The sequence below is a fragment of the Emiliania huxleyi genome (assembly GCF_000372725.1).
Source record: "Emiliania huxleyi CCMP1516 unplaced genomic scaffold EMIHUscaffold_246, whole genome shotgun sequence".
NCBI classification, from domain to species: Eukaryota; Haptophyta; order Isochrysidales; family Noelaerhabdaceae; genus Emiliania; species Emiliania huxleyi.
Window position 1 is genome coordinate 85,277 of NW_005200204.1, and position 18,062 is coordinate 103,338.

The 18,062-nt window shown below is 67.4% G+C and overlaps 4 protein-coding genes across 4 annotated transcripts; 2 read left to right on the forward strand and 2 right to left on the reverse strand.

Moving 5' to 3' along the window:
• Nucleotides 1-2,555: 2,555 nt before the first annotated feature.
• Nucleotides 2,556-7,590, forward strand: EMIHUDRAFT_457443 (hypothetical protein; the record flags this gene model as incomplete). Its single annotated transcript, XM_005778409.1, has 14 exons — nucleotides 2,556-3,248; nucleotides 3,404-3,454; nucleotides 3,637-3,762; nucleotides 3,989-4,063; nucleotides 4,155-4,235; nucleotides 4,615-4,738; nucleotides 4,953-5,063; nucleotides 5,115-5,185; nucleotides 5,934-6,080; nucleotides 6,162-6,249; nucleotides 6,353-6,720; nucleotides 6,802-6,857; nucleotides 6,992-7,045; nucleotides 7,132-7,590. The coding sequence occupies 14 exons, from the start codon at nucleotides 2,556-2,558 to the stop codon at nucleotides 7,529-7,531; spliced, it is 2,445 nt and encodes an 814-aa protein (XP_005778466.1). The 3' UTR covers nucleotides 7,532-7,590.
• A 3,213-nt stretch (nucleotides 7,591-10,803) lies between these two features.
• Nucleotides 10,804-12,306, forward strand: EMIHUDRAFT_237187 (hypothetical protein; the record flags this gene model as incomplete). Its single annotated transcript, XM_005778410.1, has 2 exons — nucleotides 10,804-11,956; nucleotides 12,128-12,306. The coding sequence occupies 2 exons, from the start codon at nucleotides 10,804-10,806 to the stop codon at nucleotides 12,304-12,306; spliced, it is 1,332 nt and encodes a 443-aa protein (XP_005778467.1).
• A 249-nt stretch (nucleotides 12,307-12,555) lies between these two features.
• EMIHUDRAFT_443500 (hypothetical protein) lies at nucleotides 12,556-14,472 on the reverse strand. Its single transcript, XM_005778411.1, has 4 exons — nucleotides 13,832-14,472; nucleotides 13,646-13,727; nucleotides 13,522-13,582; nucleotides 12,556-13,195 (listed from the first exon to the last, which is right to left on the reverse strand). Exons 1-4 carry the CDS (start codon nucleotides 14,459-14,461, stop codon nucleotides 12,631-12,633), a joined length of 1,338 nt encoding a protein of 445 aa, XP_005778468.1. The 5' UTR covers nucleotides 14,462-14,472; the 3' UTR covers nucleotides 12,556-12,630.
• Nucleotides 14,473-15,674: 1,202 nt separating this feature from the next.
• Nucleotides 15,675-16,469, reverse strand: EMIHUDRAFT_115264 (hypothetical protein; the record flags this gene model as incomplete). The annotated part of the gene is made up of 1 exon (XM_005778412.1): nucleotides 15,675-16,469. One exon carries the CDS (start codon nucleotides 16,467-16,469, stop codon nucleotides 15,675-15,677), a length of 795 nt encoding a protein of 264 aa, XP_005778469.1.
• Between the last annotated feature and the right edge of the window lie 1,593 nt (nucleotides 16,470-18,062).

Sequence of the window (18,062 nt, forward strand, 5' to 3'; positions counted from 1 at the left end):
TGTGCGCCCGTCCATTCGGCGGGGTCGCAGCTGCGTCTGGAAGGCACCGAGAGGTACAATAGTGCGCAAATGGTCAAATCAAGGTTTTGTAACGCGAGCTGTGCCACAGTGAAATGGAACTAGGGATCCTAGCCTCTTGTCACTAAGCGGGGTTTTTAATTATTTAAATGCATTTAGATTTGTGATTTTGTCATTAAAGTGTGCCGCGCCACCGGTCTTTTTTCCTCTGGGGGGAGGCGGGGGCCCCCGGAGGCACCGTGCGCCGCGCAGCAGTGCGGAAACGGGGCTCCGGCTCCGCTAGTCTCCGCTAGCACCGACTTCCCGATTAAGCTAGGTTAATCAGAGGGCAGATTTGGAGAGAACTCGAGGAGTACATACAGATAGACCCTCCAACCATCAGAAAACTCCGACCTGATCGGTCGTACTGACCGCCGACAGATCACTCCAGACAGCAGACAGGCCGACGTCTGCACGCGGCCGGCCGGGCGAGAGGCTTGACACGATCCGACCCTGCGACCCTGACGCTGCTGCTCTAGCTATCAGACATGCACTGCTGACTGCTGCCACAATGTGCGACCTGTGCTGGCCCACTTGGCGGCCTTCCCGGTCAGTGGTGAGGCGCAGTTCAGAGCTGTCGATGGCGCGATGCTGCACTGGTCCCACATTGGTGACACGAGACCACCAAGTTTGCCGGTCCAAGAGAGAGGCACCGGCGCTCTCCTGAGAAAGTGCATGGTCCCTCTTGTATGACTGCCCATGCGCGCGAGGCTGTGTAGGCATAGCCTCGAGAGTGCCAGCAGCCAGTCGCCGAGGCAGTTTGTGACGCGCATTGCGTCAGAAGCGTGCACGCGCTGGAAGGACACCTTGCTTCCTACTGGCCGTACGATCAGGTCGTCACTGAATGGTGGATACTAAGGCCGCGAGCTATGCAGGTGGTCAATTGCGCAGCAGGGCACGGTCAGCAGCGCCGACAGGCTGTCGCAAGGCGTGATAGCATGCCCGCAAGTACAGCGAATTCCCATGCAACCAAGTAAAAAATCGCGCAAAAAAGAAAAAAATCCCGAAAAAATCGGCGCCTGCGGCGGCCCATGGGACCCCATCTCCCCCCCGCATGGATGCCCTCTAGGGCCCTCGCCTCCCCCCAGAGCTTTTTTCGCCTCACAGCTCACTTCCTTCCTAGGAGAATCGAGAAACAGCGGGAACGCTTGGTGTGGGGGAACTTCATTCAACCAACGTTCAAGGGAAAGCGACACCCACCCGCGAGCGACGGTCGGCCGACTCGCGAGTCGGCCGACCCCCTCGCGCCGCGTCCAAGCCGCGGCTGCCGGCTCGGAGTCGGCATCATGCAGCATGGACCGATATTGCGGCCCTGTGAAGCGGTGGCACCCAAAGCGCGTCTCCTCCGCGTCAGTAAGCGCAAGCCATGCCCACACGCACCTGCCAGCGCAGCGCGTCGCGCCGCTTCTCTGTCGGCGGCACAAAGTGGTTTGGCGTCAGGCGGCGGGCAGGGCGGCGGCCATCGTCGACGGGCTCCGAGGCGCGAAGCCGCTCGCGGACGGCGCAGACGACGTCGTCGCGCCTCTTGCTCGTCGGCACGACGAACTGCGGCGGCGCCTTGACGCTCCGAGGCCGCCACGGCGACTGTGCAGCGGGCGGTTGTGGCTGCGGCGGGCTGCGGGGCGTGCGTCGGCCGGCCTCTCTTGGGCCCAGAAAGGGGTGCCCGCTCCAGGCCGCGGCGTGGCGGTGGTAGCTTGCGACCACGTCCTGCCGCGGGCGGCGAGGCGTCAGGTCGACCTTGCGTATGAGCGACGCAGAGGAGCCTTCCGCGCCGCTCGAGGCCACCGACTCGCCGCCGGCAGACCCGCGGTGGGGAGGGAGAGGCGGAGACGCCCCCCCCGGCGCGCTGCCGCGGGGGGTGCGCCGCCGCGCCCGGCCCAGCCCGCTGGACGCCGGGGTCGCAGACGACGCAACGCCACCGCGGGCCGCGGGAGGGGAAGGGTAGCCGCGGGTTGGGGTCGTCGTTTCCGCAGGCCGGCAGAAGGGCGCGCCGCGGGCTGGCGACGCGCGTTCGACGTCGCCGCGGCGGCGCTCCGGGAGCAGGCCCGAAGGAGCCTCGTCGACCGGTTCGGAGGCGGGGTAGGCGGCGGCAGAGACGCGAGGCGGTGGCTGGGCGGCGCTCAGAGGCGGAGGCGCGTGCGGCGCAGCGTGGTACTCGCGCAAGAAGGCGCGTAGCATCTGAGCGAGGGGAGGCAGTGTTGGATGTGGGGGCTTGAGGAAGGCATGAAGGTTGGCAGGCTCCGGCGACCTCATCAGGCACCGCGCTGGCGTCGTAGCCCATGCGCGTGAGCTGAGCTCGGACCAGCGCCTCGAAGGCGACGTCCGGATTGGAGTCCTCATGCCCTTTCATTCTGTCAACCTGCAGTAGGCTGAGAGACTCTCAAGTAGTCGAGTGCACCAAGCAGTCTACTGTACCTGGTACCGGCCCCCTGTACATCCCCGGCAACTCAAATCGCGGCCGGATTTTCTTTTCGCCGCGGAAAATTCTTTTTATTGTAATGCAGGCGGCTCTCCCTCCACCGCCGCCGGCCCCTCTGCCCGCCTTCCTCCAGGCCGCGCTTGCGGAGCTAGAGGCCGAGGATTCGCTGCTGGTGCTCGCCAAGGGCCTCGGCGTGCACGCCGTCCTGCGGCGGCTCGTCGAGTCGCAGCTCGGCCCGGAGAACCTCGTGCTCGTCCTGAATACGAGCCGCGACGACGAGGCGCTCCTGCTCTCCGAGCTGGCTGCGGCGGGCCACGATGAGGCGCTGGTGCCACCGACAATCAACAACGAGTGGTCGGCGCCTCAGCGCGCCGAGCGGTACCTGCGCGGCGGCGTCCTGCTCGTGACGGCGCGGATCCTCGTCGTGGACATGCTCTGTGAGCGGCTGCCGACCGGGCTCGTGACGGGCGTCATCGTCGCCAACGCGCACCGCGTGACGGCAACCTCGAACGTCGCCTTTGCTCTGCGCATGTACCGCCAGCGCACGCGCGCCGGCTCCATCCGCGCGCTCTCCGACGACGCCGCGCCGCTGCTGCGCGGCTATTCTCGCATCGAGCGGCTGCTCTCGACCCTCTTCGTGCGGAGGCTGCTGCTCTGGCCTCGCTTCCGCGCAGAGGTGGCCGCCTGCCTGAGTGCGGCGCCGCCCGAGGTGGAGGAGCTGTCGGTCCCGCTCTCTCCGCGAGCGAGTCGCCTGCAGCTGGCGCTGCTCGAGGTGTGAGGCAGACACTTCCTAGACACTTCCTAGACAGTTCCTAGACATGGCGCTGCTCGAGGAGAGACGCGACCCAAGAGAGAGCGCGGCCACGCCTCCGGGCGGGCAGAGTAGCGCCGCCGGCCCCTCTCTATGTGTATATCGCCCGCGGCCAGGCGCTCGAGGCTTGCGTCGGGGAGCTGCGCTCTTCGAACCCTTCCGTCGACGTGTCGCAGCTGACCACCGAGAAGGAGGCCTTCCTAGACACTCCCTAGACACTCCCTAGACACTTCCTAGACACTTCCTAGTCGACGTGTCGCAGCTGACCACCGAGAAGGCACCTCCTCCCTGGCGAGGGACTGGCGAGGGGGGAAGGGTTCAACGGACTCGCGCCTCTCCGCCCGGACAGGCGCTCTTCAAGTCCTTCGACAGCGTCGTCCGCGCGCAGCTCGACCCGATCTGGCACAAGACAAGCCGCCGCACACGCGCCCTCGTCTCCGACTTGCAGACCATCCGGCGGCTGCCCTCGCTTCTCGTGGCGCCTTCCAGGAGCCTTCCGGGAAGCGTCTCGCAGCCTTCCCGTAGGCGTCTCCTCTCGCTGCTCGCGTGGTACTTCCTAGACACTTCCCAGTCACTTCCTAGACACTTCCCGTAGGCGTCTCCTCTCGCTGCTCGCGTGGTACGACGCGGTCACCCGCCTCCTCGCGCCTCGAGTCCGACCCTCGGCGTGCCCCTCACGCGTCCAGGACACGTCCCGCCAGGTCACCTTCTTCGAGTACCTCGAGACCGTCCTCGACGCCGCCACGGCGCTGCACCCGTCGGAGCGACCTCACTGGGTGATCCACTCGAGCGAGGCTGGCGGCGGCGCGGCGCGGGAGCCTGCCTGAGAGCCGCGTCCAGGACACGTCCCCGGCCGGCGCCCCTCAGGCCGTCTTCGTCGCGGCGCGCGAGCGCGTCTACTCGCTGCAGCGCACGCAGCCGCTGCTGCGCGTCCGGCGCGGCGGCGCGGTCCACCATCCCTCCCCGCAGGGCGTGCCTCCTGAACCTTCCGGGAACCTTCCTGTAGGCGCGGCCCGTCGCCCCTCCCTCCAGCGCCGCTCGGAGCCGGCGGCAGCGGTGGAGCCGGCGGCAGCGGAGGGGGCGCCGCTGGGGGCAGTAGCAGCAGCGGCGGCTCCGACGCCCCTGCCGCTGCTGGCGGCGGCAGCGGCGAGGCTGGCGGCGGCGAGGCTGGCGTGGGCGGCCGGCTCGAGCTGTCACACAGCCTCGGCGGCGTCGAGGGCGCCGCGGCGCCGCGGGGAGGAGGCCCTCCCCTCGGGGTGCGGCGCGGGGAGGCGCGCTCGCAACCTCTCCTCCCTCGCCCTACCCGTGGGCGGGCTTGTGCCGACAGGTGCGTCTCGAGCTTGAGGAGCACCCGAAGTGGAGCGCTCTGCTGCAGCTGCTGCGAGAGATCGCCTCGGAGCGCGCCGGCGGCACCACCAGCGCACACGGCGGCGGCACCACCAGCGCAGACCGTGGCGACGCAGCGGGACAGGGCGGAGGAGGCGGTGGAGGAGGCGGTGGAGGAGGCGGCGGAGGAGGCGGTGGAGGAGGCGGCGGAGGAGGCGGCGGCGGTGGAGGCGGTGGAGGAGGCGGCGGCGGTGGGGGAGGCGGTGGAGGCGGCGAGCGGTGTGGGCGTGGCGAGCCTTCCAGGCAGCCTCCAGGGAGCTTCCAGGAACCTTCCCATAGGCGAGCCGCCGGTGCTGCTGCTCGTCCGAGATGCACGCACTGCGGTCGCGGTGCGGCAGCTGCTGAGCTACGGCGCTCGCCCCCTCCTCGAGGCTGCGTCCGTTTACAGAGGTGATCCCACACGCTCCGATGGCGCCTCGACACGCCCGCCCGCCCTCGTAGGCCACTCTCGTGCGTTGGGTGGGCCGCCGCTCTCGCTCGCAGACGCCGGCGGGCTGCCTGCTCTCGAGGAAGTGTCTAGGAAGTGTCTAGGAAGTGTCTAGGAAGTGTCTAGGCGGGCTGCCTGCTCTCGAGTCGCCAACATGAGGTGCGTTCGCTTCCACTCCAGCTGGCCCCGCTAGCCGTCCGCGCCGCGCGTGCCCAGCTGGCGCGTTTGCCCCCGACAACGTCCGCCTGAGGAGCTGAGGAGTTGCCCCGAAAAGAGGCGTTGGAGGGTAGGGTTAGGGTTAGGGTTAGGGTTGGGGCTAGAGTTGCCCTGACAACAGGCGTCGCTGCTACGCGCCGCCGCCGAGCGACTCGCCTCTTCGCACGCGTCGCTCTCGGAGGGAGGCGGTGGCCCGAGCGCGCTTCCGGGAGCCGAGGCAGCCCCGCAAAACCCTCGGAACCAGCCTGACCAAGGGTGGGCGTCGGGTCGCGGCGGCGGCGGCGGCGCAGGCGGCGGCGGGAGTGCAAGCGGCGGCGGCGGCGCGGGCGGCGGCGGCGGCGATGCCAGAGGCAGGGGCGGCCGCGGCCGCGAGGGGCGAGGGCGCAAGCGCAAGACCGCGCCTGGAGGCGGAGGCGGAGGAGGCGGGGGAGGCGGGGGTGGAGGTTCAGCAGCTGCAGCTCTGCCTCGCCGCCCAAGTCATCGCAGCACTGAGGTTGAGTGCTTGCGGAGCAGCAGGCGCTTCTGCAGCCGGCGGCGGCGGCGGCGACAATGACGACGGCGACGAGGAGGCGGAGAGCGGCGCGCGGTTTGAGCTGTTCGACGCGCTCGGCGTCGAGGTCGCCCTCGTGCAGCACGGAGGGCGCGCCTTCGGCCTCCTCTCGTCCCTCGCGCCGCGGCACGTGCTGCTCTACGACCCCGAGCCGGCGATGGTCCGAGCGATCGAGCTCGAGCAGGCGCGGCGATGCGGCGGCGTGTGTATGCGAGTCTATTTTCTGGCGCTGGCCAACTCTGCGGGGAGCAGCAAGCTGTGAGTAGACGATGTTGACGCGTCAAGCCGTGAGCAGGTGCTTGCCGATTCTGTCGAGGAGCAAGGCTACCGCTCCGACCTCACCGCGGAGAAGGAGGCCTTCGAGGGGCTCATCCTCGCAAAGGGTTCCCGGCCCCCCCCCCCCCCGCCCGCCCCCCCCTCCCGCCGCGCCACGCCTGCCCCCAGCTGTGCCCCCAGCTGTGCCCCAGCCGTGCCGTGCTCTCGTAGGGCGGATGGCGCTGCCCTCGGAGTGGGAGGGCCGCACGGCGCAGCAGCTGCCGCCCCAGCTCCGCCTCGAGGAGGAGGCGAGTGCAGGCAGCAACGCGGCGACGCTGCGCGGAGGCCGCGCTCGCGCCTCCTCCTCTCGAGGTGCCCCGACAGCCGTGGTGGATTTGCGCGAGTTCCGCTCGGCGCTGCCCAACATGCTGCAGCTGCACGGCGTGACGCTGCGGCCGGCGACGCTCGAGGCGGGGAGGGACGGCTGCCGCGGCGAGGCGCTGCTCACGGTGCGGCGGTGTGAGCAGGCGACGCTCGAGGTCGGTGACTACGTCCTTGCCCCCGACCTCGTGGTCGAGCGCAAGGCCCTCCCCGACCTGGTGCCGCCGCCGCCCTCTCGCCCCTACCCGCCCTCCTCTCCACGCACGCGGGCCGAGCCCGTGCTGTGGCCGCTCGTCCAGGTGCAATCGCTCGCCTCGGGCCGACTCTACAACCAGGCGGAGGCGATGCTGCGCACGTACCGGAGGCGACCCGAGATGACCCGAGATTGCCCGAGATGACCCGAGATTCCTCGATGCTGCGCACGTACCGGAGGCGACCCCCCCTCGAGGGCGCCAGAGGGGCGGAGGTGTGAACGGCGTCTCTTCACAGGGGCAGCGCCGTGCGCAGGCCGACCCTCCTCCTCGAGTTCGACGAGAACCGGCCGTTTGCTCTCGCGACGCGCGCCGCGGTGGCGGCAGGCCTCTCTGGCGTGGCCGCCCCCCGACCCTGCCCACGGATCCTGCCTGCAGGCGCGCCGAGCTCGCCGCCGATCTCTCTCCCAACTCGACCACCTCCAAGCTGTGCTTGCTGCTGCTCCACTTCCCAAAGCTGCGGCTGCTCTGGTCGCGCCGCCCCCTGCACACGATCGCCATCTTTGACGCGCTCAAGCGCGGCGCGCCCGAACCCGACGTCGACAAGGCGGCGGCGGTCGGCACTCACGCCGAGCAAGCTGCGGGCCAGCTCTTCAACATGACGCCGCAGGACTTGCTGCGCTCGATGCCGGGCGTGCACGCGCACAATTACCGCCGGCTGATGAACGCGGTAACCAACATGCACGAGCTCTCGCAGCTGTCGCTCGGCCGCTTGGCGGAGCTGCTCGGCGAGCAAAACGCCAGGCGGCTCCACACGTTCCTCCACCAGTCGGCATGAGCGAGCCCGAGCGCAAACACTGCCAGATCAATTCAGCACCACTACGGCGGTACGTTACTTCTCACCGAAAATGGGCAAAAACGGGGTGATTTTGGTCATCCGTCAAAATATCTGAAGATCCCAATATAGGATTCTCCCCAAACCTTGCTCAGCTGATCCAGCATGGGTCGTAGGCCAGGCCTGGGCAAAGAAACCAGTACCTCATCAGGCTTCCCTGAGCGTCACAGCTCGGTGATCGCGCCGGCCGGACACCACTGTAACGTCCGTTCCGGGCATTTGAACGCGACCTTCGGGGGCAAAGACATGGGCTCTATGGCTCAGACTGGACTCCTCTTGGTCCCTTCTGATGCCCTAGGCCACACCTGGGCCTTACCTGGGGTTCTAGGGGCCGGGCAGGGTTTGCCCCCCTAAAGGGGCCCGAAGAACCTTAATATAATTATTTCCGCCGGCACGGCGGCGGCGGCGAGAGCATAATGCGGCGGGGCATGAGCCAGAGCCAGATCTTCTGAAGAGCCAGAGAAGGTGATACGATCTTGGCCACTCACTCACGCTCGGTTGCCAGCGGCGCTTTCTATTTGTTATTCAGAACACCGGCCACTGGGCCCACCTGAGGCGCTGAGACCCGGAGCCTCTCTCTCGGAACAGCCCTTATATTGCGATAAGTTGGAAGAGAAGTTGCGGTCACGGTTAACCCCTAAACGACGGCTCTACCGAAACGGGGTGCCCGGAAGGGCGATATCACGGCGGCCTAACTGCGCCTCCGTGCGCTCGCCACACACCCCATGCTACCCGAGGGTCGTGTTAGCACTTTATTGGGTACATACAGAGGCGGTGGGAAGCCACCACGTTCCCTTCAAATTCTCCGCCACAGAGCTCCGGAGCGCGCTCTGCACACGAGCTCCACTGGGACGCGGTTTCGTCTTTCGATCCCAGCACAGCTACGCATCCACAACCACAGCCACGCAGCCATAGCCACGCAGCCTCAGCCACCCAGCCACAGCCACGCAGCGACATCCGGTCGTCGCACGTCCGCGCCCCAGTGAGGTCCACCGTCATAGCTGTAGCACGCTACTAGACACACTGCCTCCAAGTTGAGCGGTGGAAATTGCGCGACCACCCCGAAGCCACGCACCGAAGCGCTGGCGTCCCTCTCGGGCACACTGCCACCGACAGCAACACGCGCCTTTGATCACCGGCTGCTTGCGCTAAGCATACTCTCCAGAAGCTGTTGGTTGTGTGGCTGATGCTGCTTCTATCAACCTTCCTCATGCACAATGTTGAGCTACGAGGCTGCAACCCGTCGTCATTTGAGTTTGCTTGCTGCCAGCCACACACAGTGCGTCGCTACGCAATGCTGGCTGTGGCCGCAGCGGGCCAGGATGCCTTATGACGCGAATGTGGATCCACTCACGTCAGTGGTTGTAGACCTAGATCCCAAGCATCATTAACTCCCATGTTCCAAGCTTGGCGAGGCCAGAATGGGCGCACGCGGCTTGCACACTGCTCGACCGTCAGCCAGGAAGGGTGTGTCGCAACGCACTGTATTGAAGCGGGGGGGGGGTCTCTCGTGTTTTTTGGTTACAAATGTACGGATTTACGGATTTACGGATCGACGCCCCTCCCTCCCCGTCCCGCGGCCCGGCCGTGAGACGCGCACGACACCCGCCTGCCCGAGGCGGTGCGCGCGGTGCGCGCGTCGCTGCTGTGCGACGCGCGCGTCGACGATGCGACCGCCGCGCTGCAGGAGCGGTCACGGCAATTTGCGCGTGTACAGCGTGGAGCCGATGGAAAAGGTGGCGTATACTTCGTCTCCGACATTGTCCACGAAGAAGTTGTCGATGCTGGGCCCGCCCGTCATGACGGCGGTTTCGAAATCGGGGGCGACGGAACGCGCGGGAGGCGGCGAGCGACCATTGTACTCGTCCCGCACGTCGACGATCATTGACACAACGCCGCCGTCGACTTCGTAAAACTTGAAATCGCCCGACAGATAAAAGGTCCTGCCCAAAATGTGCTTCGTGCCGAGAATGTAGTTGACATCGTGCTTCGCCGTGATCGCGCACGACGCGAGGTCGATTTCGGCGTACTTGTTGTACGAGGCCGCCGAAAAATAGCCTGGCACGCCGTCGCTGCCCACCGAGTTCTCTACCATGCCGCCGTCGGAGATTCCGGCAACGATGTGCTCGTCGACGATTGCGAAATTGTTGATGTACGCAGGGCCGTCGTTGTACGTCAGGTCGCACTGCTTGAGCACGGTGTTGTCGCTGGGCCTCACAAAGGTGAGCGTGGACGGCGGTTGCAAAGCCCCTCCGAAGGCGACGCCGAAGACGACCACCTCGCCGTTGGAGTTTACGGGATTCGTGAAGAAGTTGGATGTGGTGACGTGCAGCGGAGCCTCGGCGAAGCCCTGATCGAGATCCAGCATGATTTGGGCCCCTTCTGGAATCATGTTTTCGAGGGCAATCTTCGGGTTATGAAAGCGAAACATCGACGTGATGAAAAGTTTGTTTTGCAAACCGCAAGGGAGGGATGGGAGGACGGCACGCCGCCACCACACAGGGATTTCAAGGGGAGAAGTGTGGTGCTAGCCGTCGCCCACCCTCGGGCGTCTACCACTTCCTATCTCTCTTCGCAGTTTCTCACCAATTATCGCAGCGACCTTCATGCCACCTCGCGTTCTTCTCACACAGTCCGCGCCAGTCCGCGCCCTTGTCGTGCCAGTGTGCTGTGAGAGAGGCTTGTATTTTAAGAATTCTCACTCTCGTCCTCGTTCTCTCTCCTGCTGTTTCATCCTCTGACTCATCGCTCTCCTCGGCCTCGTTCTGAGACGCCGCTGCCGTCTGCCGATCCCTTGCTCTCGCTGCTTCTCTCGCCTCTCTGCGTAACTCCGCCCTCCTCGCGGCATGTTTTGGCCCCTCGAGTGTATCGAGCTCTCCTCGCGCAAGCCAAGGACCACATTTCTGACTCCCACTCCGATCATTTGCCTCCAAGCGTCCATGTCGTTGCTCAGGTCCACTCTCCTTTCCCAGTGTCGTGCGGGTGTCTTTTGAAAAGAAAGAAAGAAAGAAAACAGACAAGGCAAGGGAGGGATGGGAGGACGGCACGCCGCCACCACACAGGGATTTTAAGGAGAAGTGTTGTGTGTGGAGCCAGGTGTCTTTTGAGTCCGGCGCCCGCCAGCCTTTAAATTCTTTTACTCGCAGTACCCGCAGGTTTTGTGGCCTCTTGCGCGGCTGTGGCCTTGCGCCCCCCACAAGCGACCTTGTGTGTATATGCCCGCACGCGACACGGAGGATGCGGTCGACTCGGAACCGCCCGTGCCGGATGAGCTGAGTTGCGCCATTTGTCTCGACTTGCTTCTCGATCCCTGCACGTCGTTCCCATGCGGCCACAGCTTTTGCGCTGGCTGCGTTGCAGCATGGATGGAGCGTGGCAGAGACCCGTGCCCGACCTGCGGCACGCCGATGGCGCACGTGGCGCTCTCGTTTGCCCTCAAGGCGGCGGTCGAGCGCCACGCCGGAAGGAGCGGCGTCGCGGCGCATCGAGCCCGGCGTGACACGCCCGAGGTGACCGCTTTCTCGCGCTCCGCCGCGCCGCCGACGCGGCTCGACGAGAGGATTGTCGCCGCAGTGCTCGGCCGCGCCGCGCTGCCAGCCGAGGGCGCGCAGGGCGGAGCCGCGGAACTGGCTGCCGCGCCGCTGCTGCCGCCCGCCGCCGAGCTGGTCGCCTTTCTGCTCGCGCCGCGCAAGCTGCTCGCGCTCTGGTTCGCCGCCTTCGTCGGCTTCTTCGTCTTCTTCCTGCAGCAGAACCTGTGGGCGCTCACCGCGCCTCCAGCGCGCGCGACCGACGCGGCGCCAGCTGGGGCGGGCGGCGGCGAGGGCCTTGGCGCCCACCCCGCCGCCGACTCGCCGCTCGACGCGCTCGACGCGCTCGACGCGCTCGTCGGCGTGAGCTCCGTCTCGCTCTTCCTCTCGTGCCTCGCCCTCGCGGCCGCGCGGCAGCACCTCGCCGGCGTGCTGCAGCTGCCTCGCCCGCGCGGCGAACTCGCTCTCCCTCTCCTCGCCGTCGCCGCCACAGTCTTGCTCGCCCTCGCCTACGTTGGCGTCGCGCTCTCGACTCCGCTGCCGGATCTGCCGCTGCCGGATCTGCTGCCCTACCTCACGGCGCAGGCGGGCAGCGACGCGGCTCAGGCCGACCCGGCCCAGGCCGACCGGGCGGCGCGCTGTCCGCAGTGGGCCTCTGGAGGCGAGTGCGTCAACAACCCGTCGTACATGCTCGAGCACTGTGCCGCGTCTTGCCTGCACGCGGGGCGCGGGCCGTCGCAGGGAGGGCACGGCCCGGCGGCCTGGCTGGCGGGGCAGGAGGGCCGGCTGGCGGGGGCGGACTCTCCGATGGCGAAGCTGCTGCGCACCTACGAGGCGGAGGGTGCGAGACCAGCCGAGATCACACCCGAGATCACACCCGAGATCACACCCGAGACTACACCCGGCGCACGAGGCGGACGGTGCGAGGTCACACTAGATCATCCGAGCCGTCCCGAGATTACACCGGCGCTGCGGCTCTTGCCCCCCCCCCCCCCCCTCTCATTGCGCCCAGGTGCCTGGCGCGCTTACAGCGAAACCACGATGCTGCTGCTGCGGACGACGCTGCCGTCGCTGCCGATGCTCGCCGCGAAGGTGTTCGCCGTCACCTTTGTCCTCGTATACGCCGTGATCAGATTGGCGCCCGCCCACCGCCTCGTGCGATGGCACGACCCGGCGGCGGCGGGGCACTGAGAGTGCTGTGCTATTCGCTGCGCCTCGACTCTTGCCGCGTCGGCGTGGCGCGTGCCGAGACGACGCGTGAGCGTTCGTTAATCGTTTAGCGCGCGCCGCCCGGCCCCCGCTCGAGAGACGAGCGAGCGCCCCGCGAGGCCCCGCGAGCCGCGAGCGTCTCTCCTTTTTGTGAGTATTTTGAGTGGGTGCAAAATAAAACGTGATATGCTTCGGACGGGCGTGTTCGCGCGGGCGGCAAGCCGGGCGGCCGTGGCCGCGCCGGGGCATGGGCCGGGGGGTGCGAGCCCCGGGCGACATGCGAACATACACGTATGTCTCCCCGGCCTACCCGGCGCTGCCGCATTCGGCTTTCGGGCTGCCTGGCGTGGCGGCCGACGGCGACGCAACTCTGACAACGAACTTCAGTGGCGAGGAACGCCTCGCCACTCTTGAGACCGAGAAAGCGGCGCCGGCGCAGCACCCCTGCAGCCCTCCAGCCACCGACGCGGCCGCATGTTGGCGCCCGCCGATCAAGGGCTTCCGGCTTGTGCTACTTGCGGAAGGCGCCCCCGTACCGCGGCTCGCTCGTCGGCGCGGCAAGCTCCTCCGACTCGAAGGCGCCTCCGTACCGACTCTTCCTCCGCACCGGCGGCGCCACCGCGGGCTCCGGGGCTGCCGCCTGCTCCGAGGCAGCCTCTTTCGCACCGCCGCCGCCCTCGTCGCCGCCCTCGTCGCCGCCCTCGCCGCCGCCCTCGCCGCCGCCACCGGCCGCCTCGCCCTCGCCGCCGAGAGCGCCATAGTACTCTGGGTGCTCGTCGGTGCAGCGCTTGAGCTCGAGCGTCGCGGCGCCGCACAGCTCCACAAAGTCCTCCCCGTTGCCGCGCGCAGCCTCGATGCAGGCCTCCCACGCCTGCGGGAAGGGGCGGAACTATCTCGGAAGTGTCTCGGAAGTGTCTCGATGCAGGCCTCCCACGCCTGCAGGAAGTGTCTCGGAAGTGTCTCGGTGTCTCGGAACTGTCTCAGAAGTGTGGCGGCGGCGCGCCTCGAAAGGAGCCTTGCACGGCCCACCCTTCATGAAACGGCAAAACCCGCACTCCGGCGCCGCAGTCGTGGCGCGCACCTCCCACGCCGGCCCTCCTCCCTCGCCAAAGACCTCAACCTCGACTCGCCCTACACAGCAGAGCTACCCCTCGCCTCAGAGGTGCGGCGGGGGCGAGGGTGGCCAGCCTCCCGCACCCGCCGCCGCCTGCCACAGCGCCGGCCGCGGCAGGAGGCAGCTCCCCTGTCCAGCGGCCGCCTGCGGGACATGTCGCGGACGTGTCGCGGACATGTCTCTGAAGGCGGGGGCTCCCTTTCCCACCGGCTCCGCCTCCGCCGTGCATGAGCCTCGCCGCCACGGGAAGCGCCTCTGCGTCTCGCTCGAGCTCGAGGATGCCGACCGCCTGGCGGACGGGCGTGGAAGTGGGCAGGAGAGGCGGGCGGGGGTCGGGAAGGGGAGGAGGCGAGGAGGCGAGGAGGCGGGAGCGAGGCGAAGGGGAGGCGTTGCCTCGAGCTGCCTCCAGAGGGACTCGGCTTGCTCCCACGCAGGGGTGACCAAGATGACGGCCTCCTCCTCCTCCTCCTCCTCCTCCCCCCCCCCGGCCGCGCCCTTTTCTCCTTCCGCAGCGCCCGCCGCCGGCCTAGCCTCCGAAGACTCGGCAGGCGGCTCGGGCGGCTCCGGCGGCTCGGGAGGCTCGGGGAGCTTAGCGAGCGAGATTGGAAGGACGGGGTAGCCGACGCCACCCGGGTGCAGCGCTGCTCCCTCGGGCCACAGGCGCTCGCCCAACGCGAGCAGCAGCGACTCGGAGCTTCCGTCGCGAGCGTAGGCCAGCACCCGCATCGTCGTCGACTCTCGCTCAACGTCGACGCACGGGCGGAGGAGGACGCGCTCAGCGAGCTGCCGCTCGTGTGCGGGCGGGTAGCGCCGCATCACCTCGGACGACGAGTCGGCGACCAAGTGCGTGTGCAGGCAGGGAGGCTTCTCCTTGGCCTCCGGAGGCTTCTCCGCCGCCACCGCTTCTGGCGGTGTCGCGTCTGGCGGCGAGGCGGCGTCGGAGCTCGCGAGCGAGCGACTGAGAGAGGCAGCCGTCACGCCGGCCGCGCCGATGGCCAAGCGTGGGAGGCGGTTGCGCCACATTGCGCGAAGAGAGATTGTGTGCGTGGCGACGTTGTGTGCGTGGCGACGCTGCGAGCTTCGCGGCGTGGCTCGATGCGATTCTTTTTGTCTAAGGTATGTTCTGGGGGCCGCCTCCAAAAGTCGGGAATGGCTCTCCCCGCAACTCTATCGCTAACACGCGCCCCACCGAGACTGTGGTGGGCGCGCTGCAGTCGCACGTCTACCTACGTCATACTGCCACGACGTGCGGCCTAGAATTAGTTAGCACACGCGCCTCAGCTCGCAAACACTCACCCATTTGATTGTCACTGTCCGTGAGTGCGAGATTAGGGCTAGCCGCAGGCAGCTAGCCCATGAGGAGGGCGTCCTTAGACACCTCACTAGACCCCACATACGGTCTCGTCCGTGCCTCGCCGGCCGGAGAGATTGCTAGAGGTGGAGCATGCTGCTCTAGCCTCACATGTCACTTCCTGTCGTCTGTTGTTTGTTGTGCCCTTGTTTGTTTCTCTTGGCACCTTGGAGTGCTGGGGGGGGCGACAGGGAGGATGTGGCCTTGAGTTATGTGTACGCCAACTCAGGGTGTGTGGCAGCCAGCTGGCTGTGTGAGAGAGAGAATGTTGTGTTTGGGTGTTTTTGCTGTGTGTCTTGTGAGCTTGTTTGTGTCTGTGTGTCGCTCGTGCGTGTCGTCATCATCTGTCCAGCGTCCACCCATACCGCGTTGGTGTCCAGTCCGAGCCTGGCTGTTGCCTGTTCTTCACCTTTCTACCTACCTACCTATGTTGTCTGGTTTCTTTCTTTTTTTAGGCCCGGGCCTGCCCGTTGCCCGTGCCGCCGGGTGCAACCTGTCTACCGCACTGCTCTGCCTCTCTGGGGATTGTTTGTTTGTTTTTGCTCTTTGCACTCTGGAAGCTCTGAAGCTGGTGTAGGCTGTAGCTCTGCGCAAAAGTCGTTGGCCCGTGCTGTTCAAAGTTCACTCTCCAGCTCTCTGCCGCTCTCGCGCTCCCTCTCTCAAGCCTAAGAAGTCAAAGATGCATGATGGCGCCCGGCCCTCGCGGCCCCTCCGCTGCGGCTCAGGTTGTCAGGCTCATCGGAGCGGCGATCGCGGCGCGCTCGAAAGCAAGTGGGTGGAGGCAACGCCACCCGCTCTCGCAGGGAGGGGGTGCTCCCCCTCTCCCTCGTGAGGCCGCCACCACGCCCTCCGCCACCACGCCCTCCGCGCTGCCTCTCCGGCTCCTCACCGCGGCGCCTCGATCATCTCGAGCGCCTGCTCCTCGGTGACGGGCGTCAGCCGGCTCGGCCCAGCGCTGCCGTTCGGCTCGTCGCGTGCGAGCCTCGAGAAGCGCGTCCCGCAGCAGCCGCGCGCGCGCATCACCATCGCGAGCGAGACGCTGATCGGGACGAGGAAGAGCAGCGTGCAGCCGAGGAGGAGCAGGCTCCGGTCCTTGCCCTTTCTGCCTTCTCTGCTCGCCGGCTCGGCCTTCCCCTTCCCCTTCCCCCTGTCCGAGCTCTCCGCCGCCGCCGGCTTGCTCCTCTCCTTCTTCTCCTTGGCGCCCTTGGCCTTGTCGGCCTTGGCCTCCCGCCCCTTGTCGGCCTTGTCGGCCTTCTCAGCGCCCTTGTCGCCACCCTTGCCATCCTTCTCGGCCTCGCGCTCGTCGTGCGCGTGCGGCTTGCGGGCCGCCGCCGCAGCGTGCTGATCGTGCTTGCTCCCGTTCCCCGCGGCCGCCTCGTGCTCATGCTCCGCGTGCGGCTTTTGCGGCGGCGCGGCGAGCTCGGGCTGGCTCGCATTGCTGTCCATGGGCGAGCTGCTGGGAGCGTCCGCCGGCGCGGTCGAGTTGTTGGCAGCGACGTCGAGCCGGCGAGCGTCGAAGCACAGCGTGACGGCGGCGTCGCAGCAGTCGCCGCGCTCCGCGCAGCCGGCATCGCAGTGGCAGCGCTCCGCCTCGTCGGGCGCGGACGGGAAAGAAGGGACCTCGACGAAGGAGGCAGCGGTGGAGACGCACAGGACCGCGACGAATAACTGGCGCAGCATTGAGCGGCGAGCGTGTGAGGAGGTGTCTTGGGGCGGCGTGCTCGTTCTCGGGCGAGAAGTTTGGATTTGGCCGTGCTGGCGGGGTGGTACTTTGACTACACCGGTATGTTTGGCAATGTACGTAAGAGCTAGATACACTGTGTGTGTGTGTGTGTGTGTGTGTGTGTGTTTAGGTATGTTGTTGGCAAATCAAGACACAGAGCTCACACAGGATCACAGCGGGAGGAAAGCGGCGAGTCGCAATTCCAGGGGTCGTTGTGGCGGGCCACCCTGTCCAGAGAGGCATGGATGCCAATCTGGGGTCTCTCGACCGAGTCTGATTTCGCCTCGCCGCCTCCCGGTGGTAAAGGCTGTAGAGCCAAAGCGGCGGAGATGGCGGGGGAGGGCGGGGGATCGAGGAAAGCACGACTCGCACCGACCCTTCACGAACCGAAAGGCTGCACCCGGGGAAGGCACAGTAATCCGGGCACGTGTTGGGCGCCCCATTCCGTTTAGGGCTAGGTCGGCTCAGGGCCCCGTCCACTTCCCTCCCACTTGGCGCGTGATGATGCGGAGATGCCACCCAGGCCAGCCAGGGCAGGGGCGGAGGGCGAGGGCGGAGGGTGGGATGGGCGCCAAGCGAGGGCGGCGGGAGGGCGGAAGTTGGCATGGGTGGGCGGTGGGTGGGTCGGTAGGGCGGGGGGAGGGTGAGGGATGGAGGTGGAGAACGGTGGGGGCGAGGGGCGGCGAAGGAGAGGGTGGTGGCAAAGGGGTGAGCGAAGGAGAGGGTGGTGGCAAAGGGGTGGGCGAGGTGGAGGGCGGGGGGGCGGCATGGGAGAGGTGGAGGGCGGCGGAGGCGTGGGCGAGATGGAAGGCGGCGGAGGCGTGAGCGGCGGCGGCGGCGGTGGGAAGAAGGTGGAGGGTAGCGGCGGCGTGGGCGAGGTGGAGGGCGGCGGCGGCGTGAGCAGCGGTGGCGGCGGTATGGAGGGGGTGGAGGGCGGCGGCGGCGTGGGCGGTACGGCGGCACGGCGGTAACGGACGGCAGGGGGGGCGGCGGGCTAAACGGCAAGGGCGGCGCGGCACGGAGGAAGGAGCGGCACGGCAGGGAGGAGCAAGGACGGCGCGGTAACGGCAGGATCACGGATAGGCGTGGCACGGATAGGAGCGAGCGAGCGGCTAGGTGGCGGGAGGGCGAGGCGAGGGTGGCGGCGGGTGGATCACGAGGAGGTAGAAGGTCTGGCGCGAGCGGCGGAGCGAACGGCGAGCGAGCGGCTAGGCGGCGGGGGGCGAGGGTGGCGGCGGGTTGATCACGAGGAGGTAGAAGGTCGAGCGCGAACGTGCGAGCGAGCGGCAGGCGAGCGGCTAGGCGTCGGGAGGGCGAGGCGAGGGTGGCGGCGGTGGATCACGAGGAAGTAGAAGGTCGAGCGCGAACGTGCGAGCGAGCGGCGAGCGAGCGACTAGACGGCGGGAGGGCGAGGCGAGGGTGGCTGCGGTGGATCATGAGGAAGTAGGAGGTCGAGCGCGAGCGAGCGAGCGAACGGCGAGATGGATCACGAGGAAGTAGAAAGTCGGGAGCGGGCGAGCGAACGGCGAGCGAGAGCGGCGAGGCGGCGG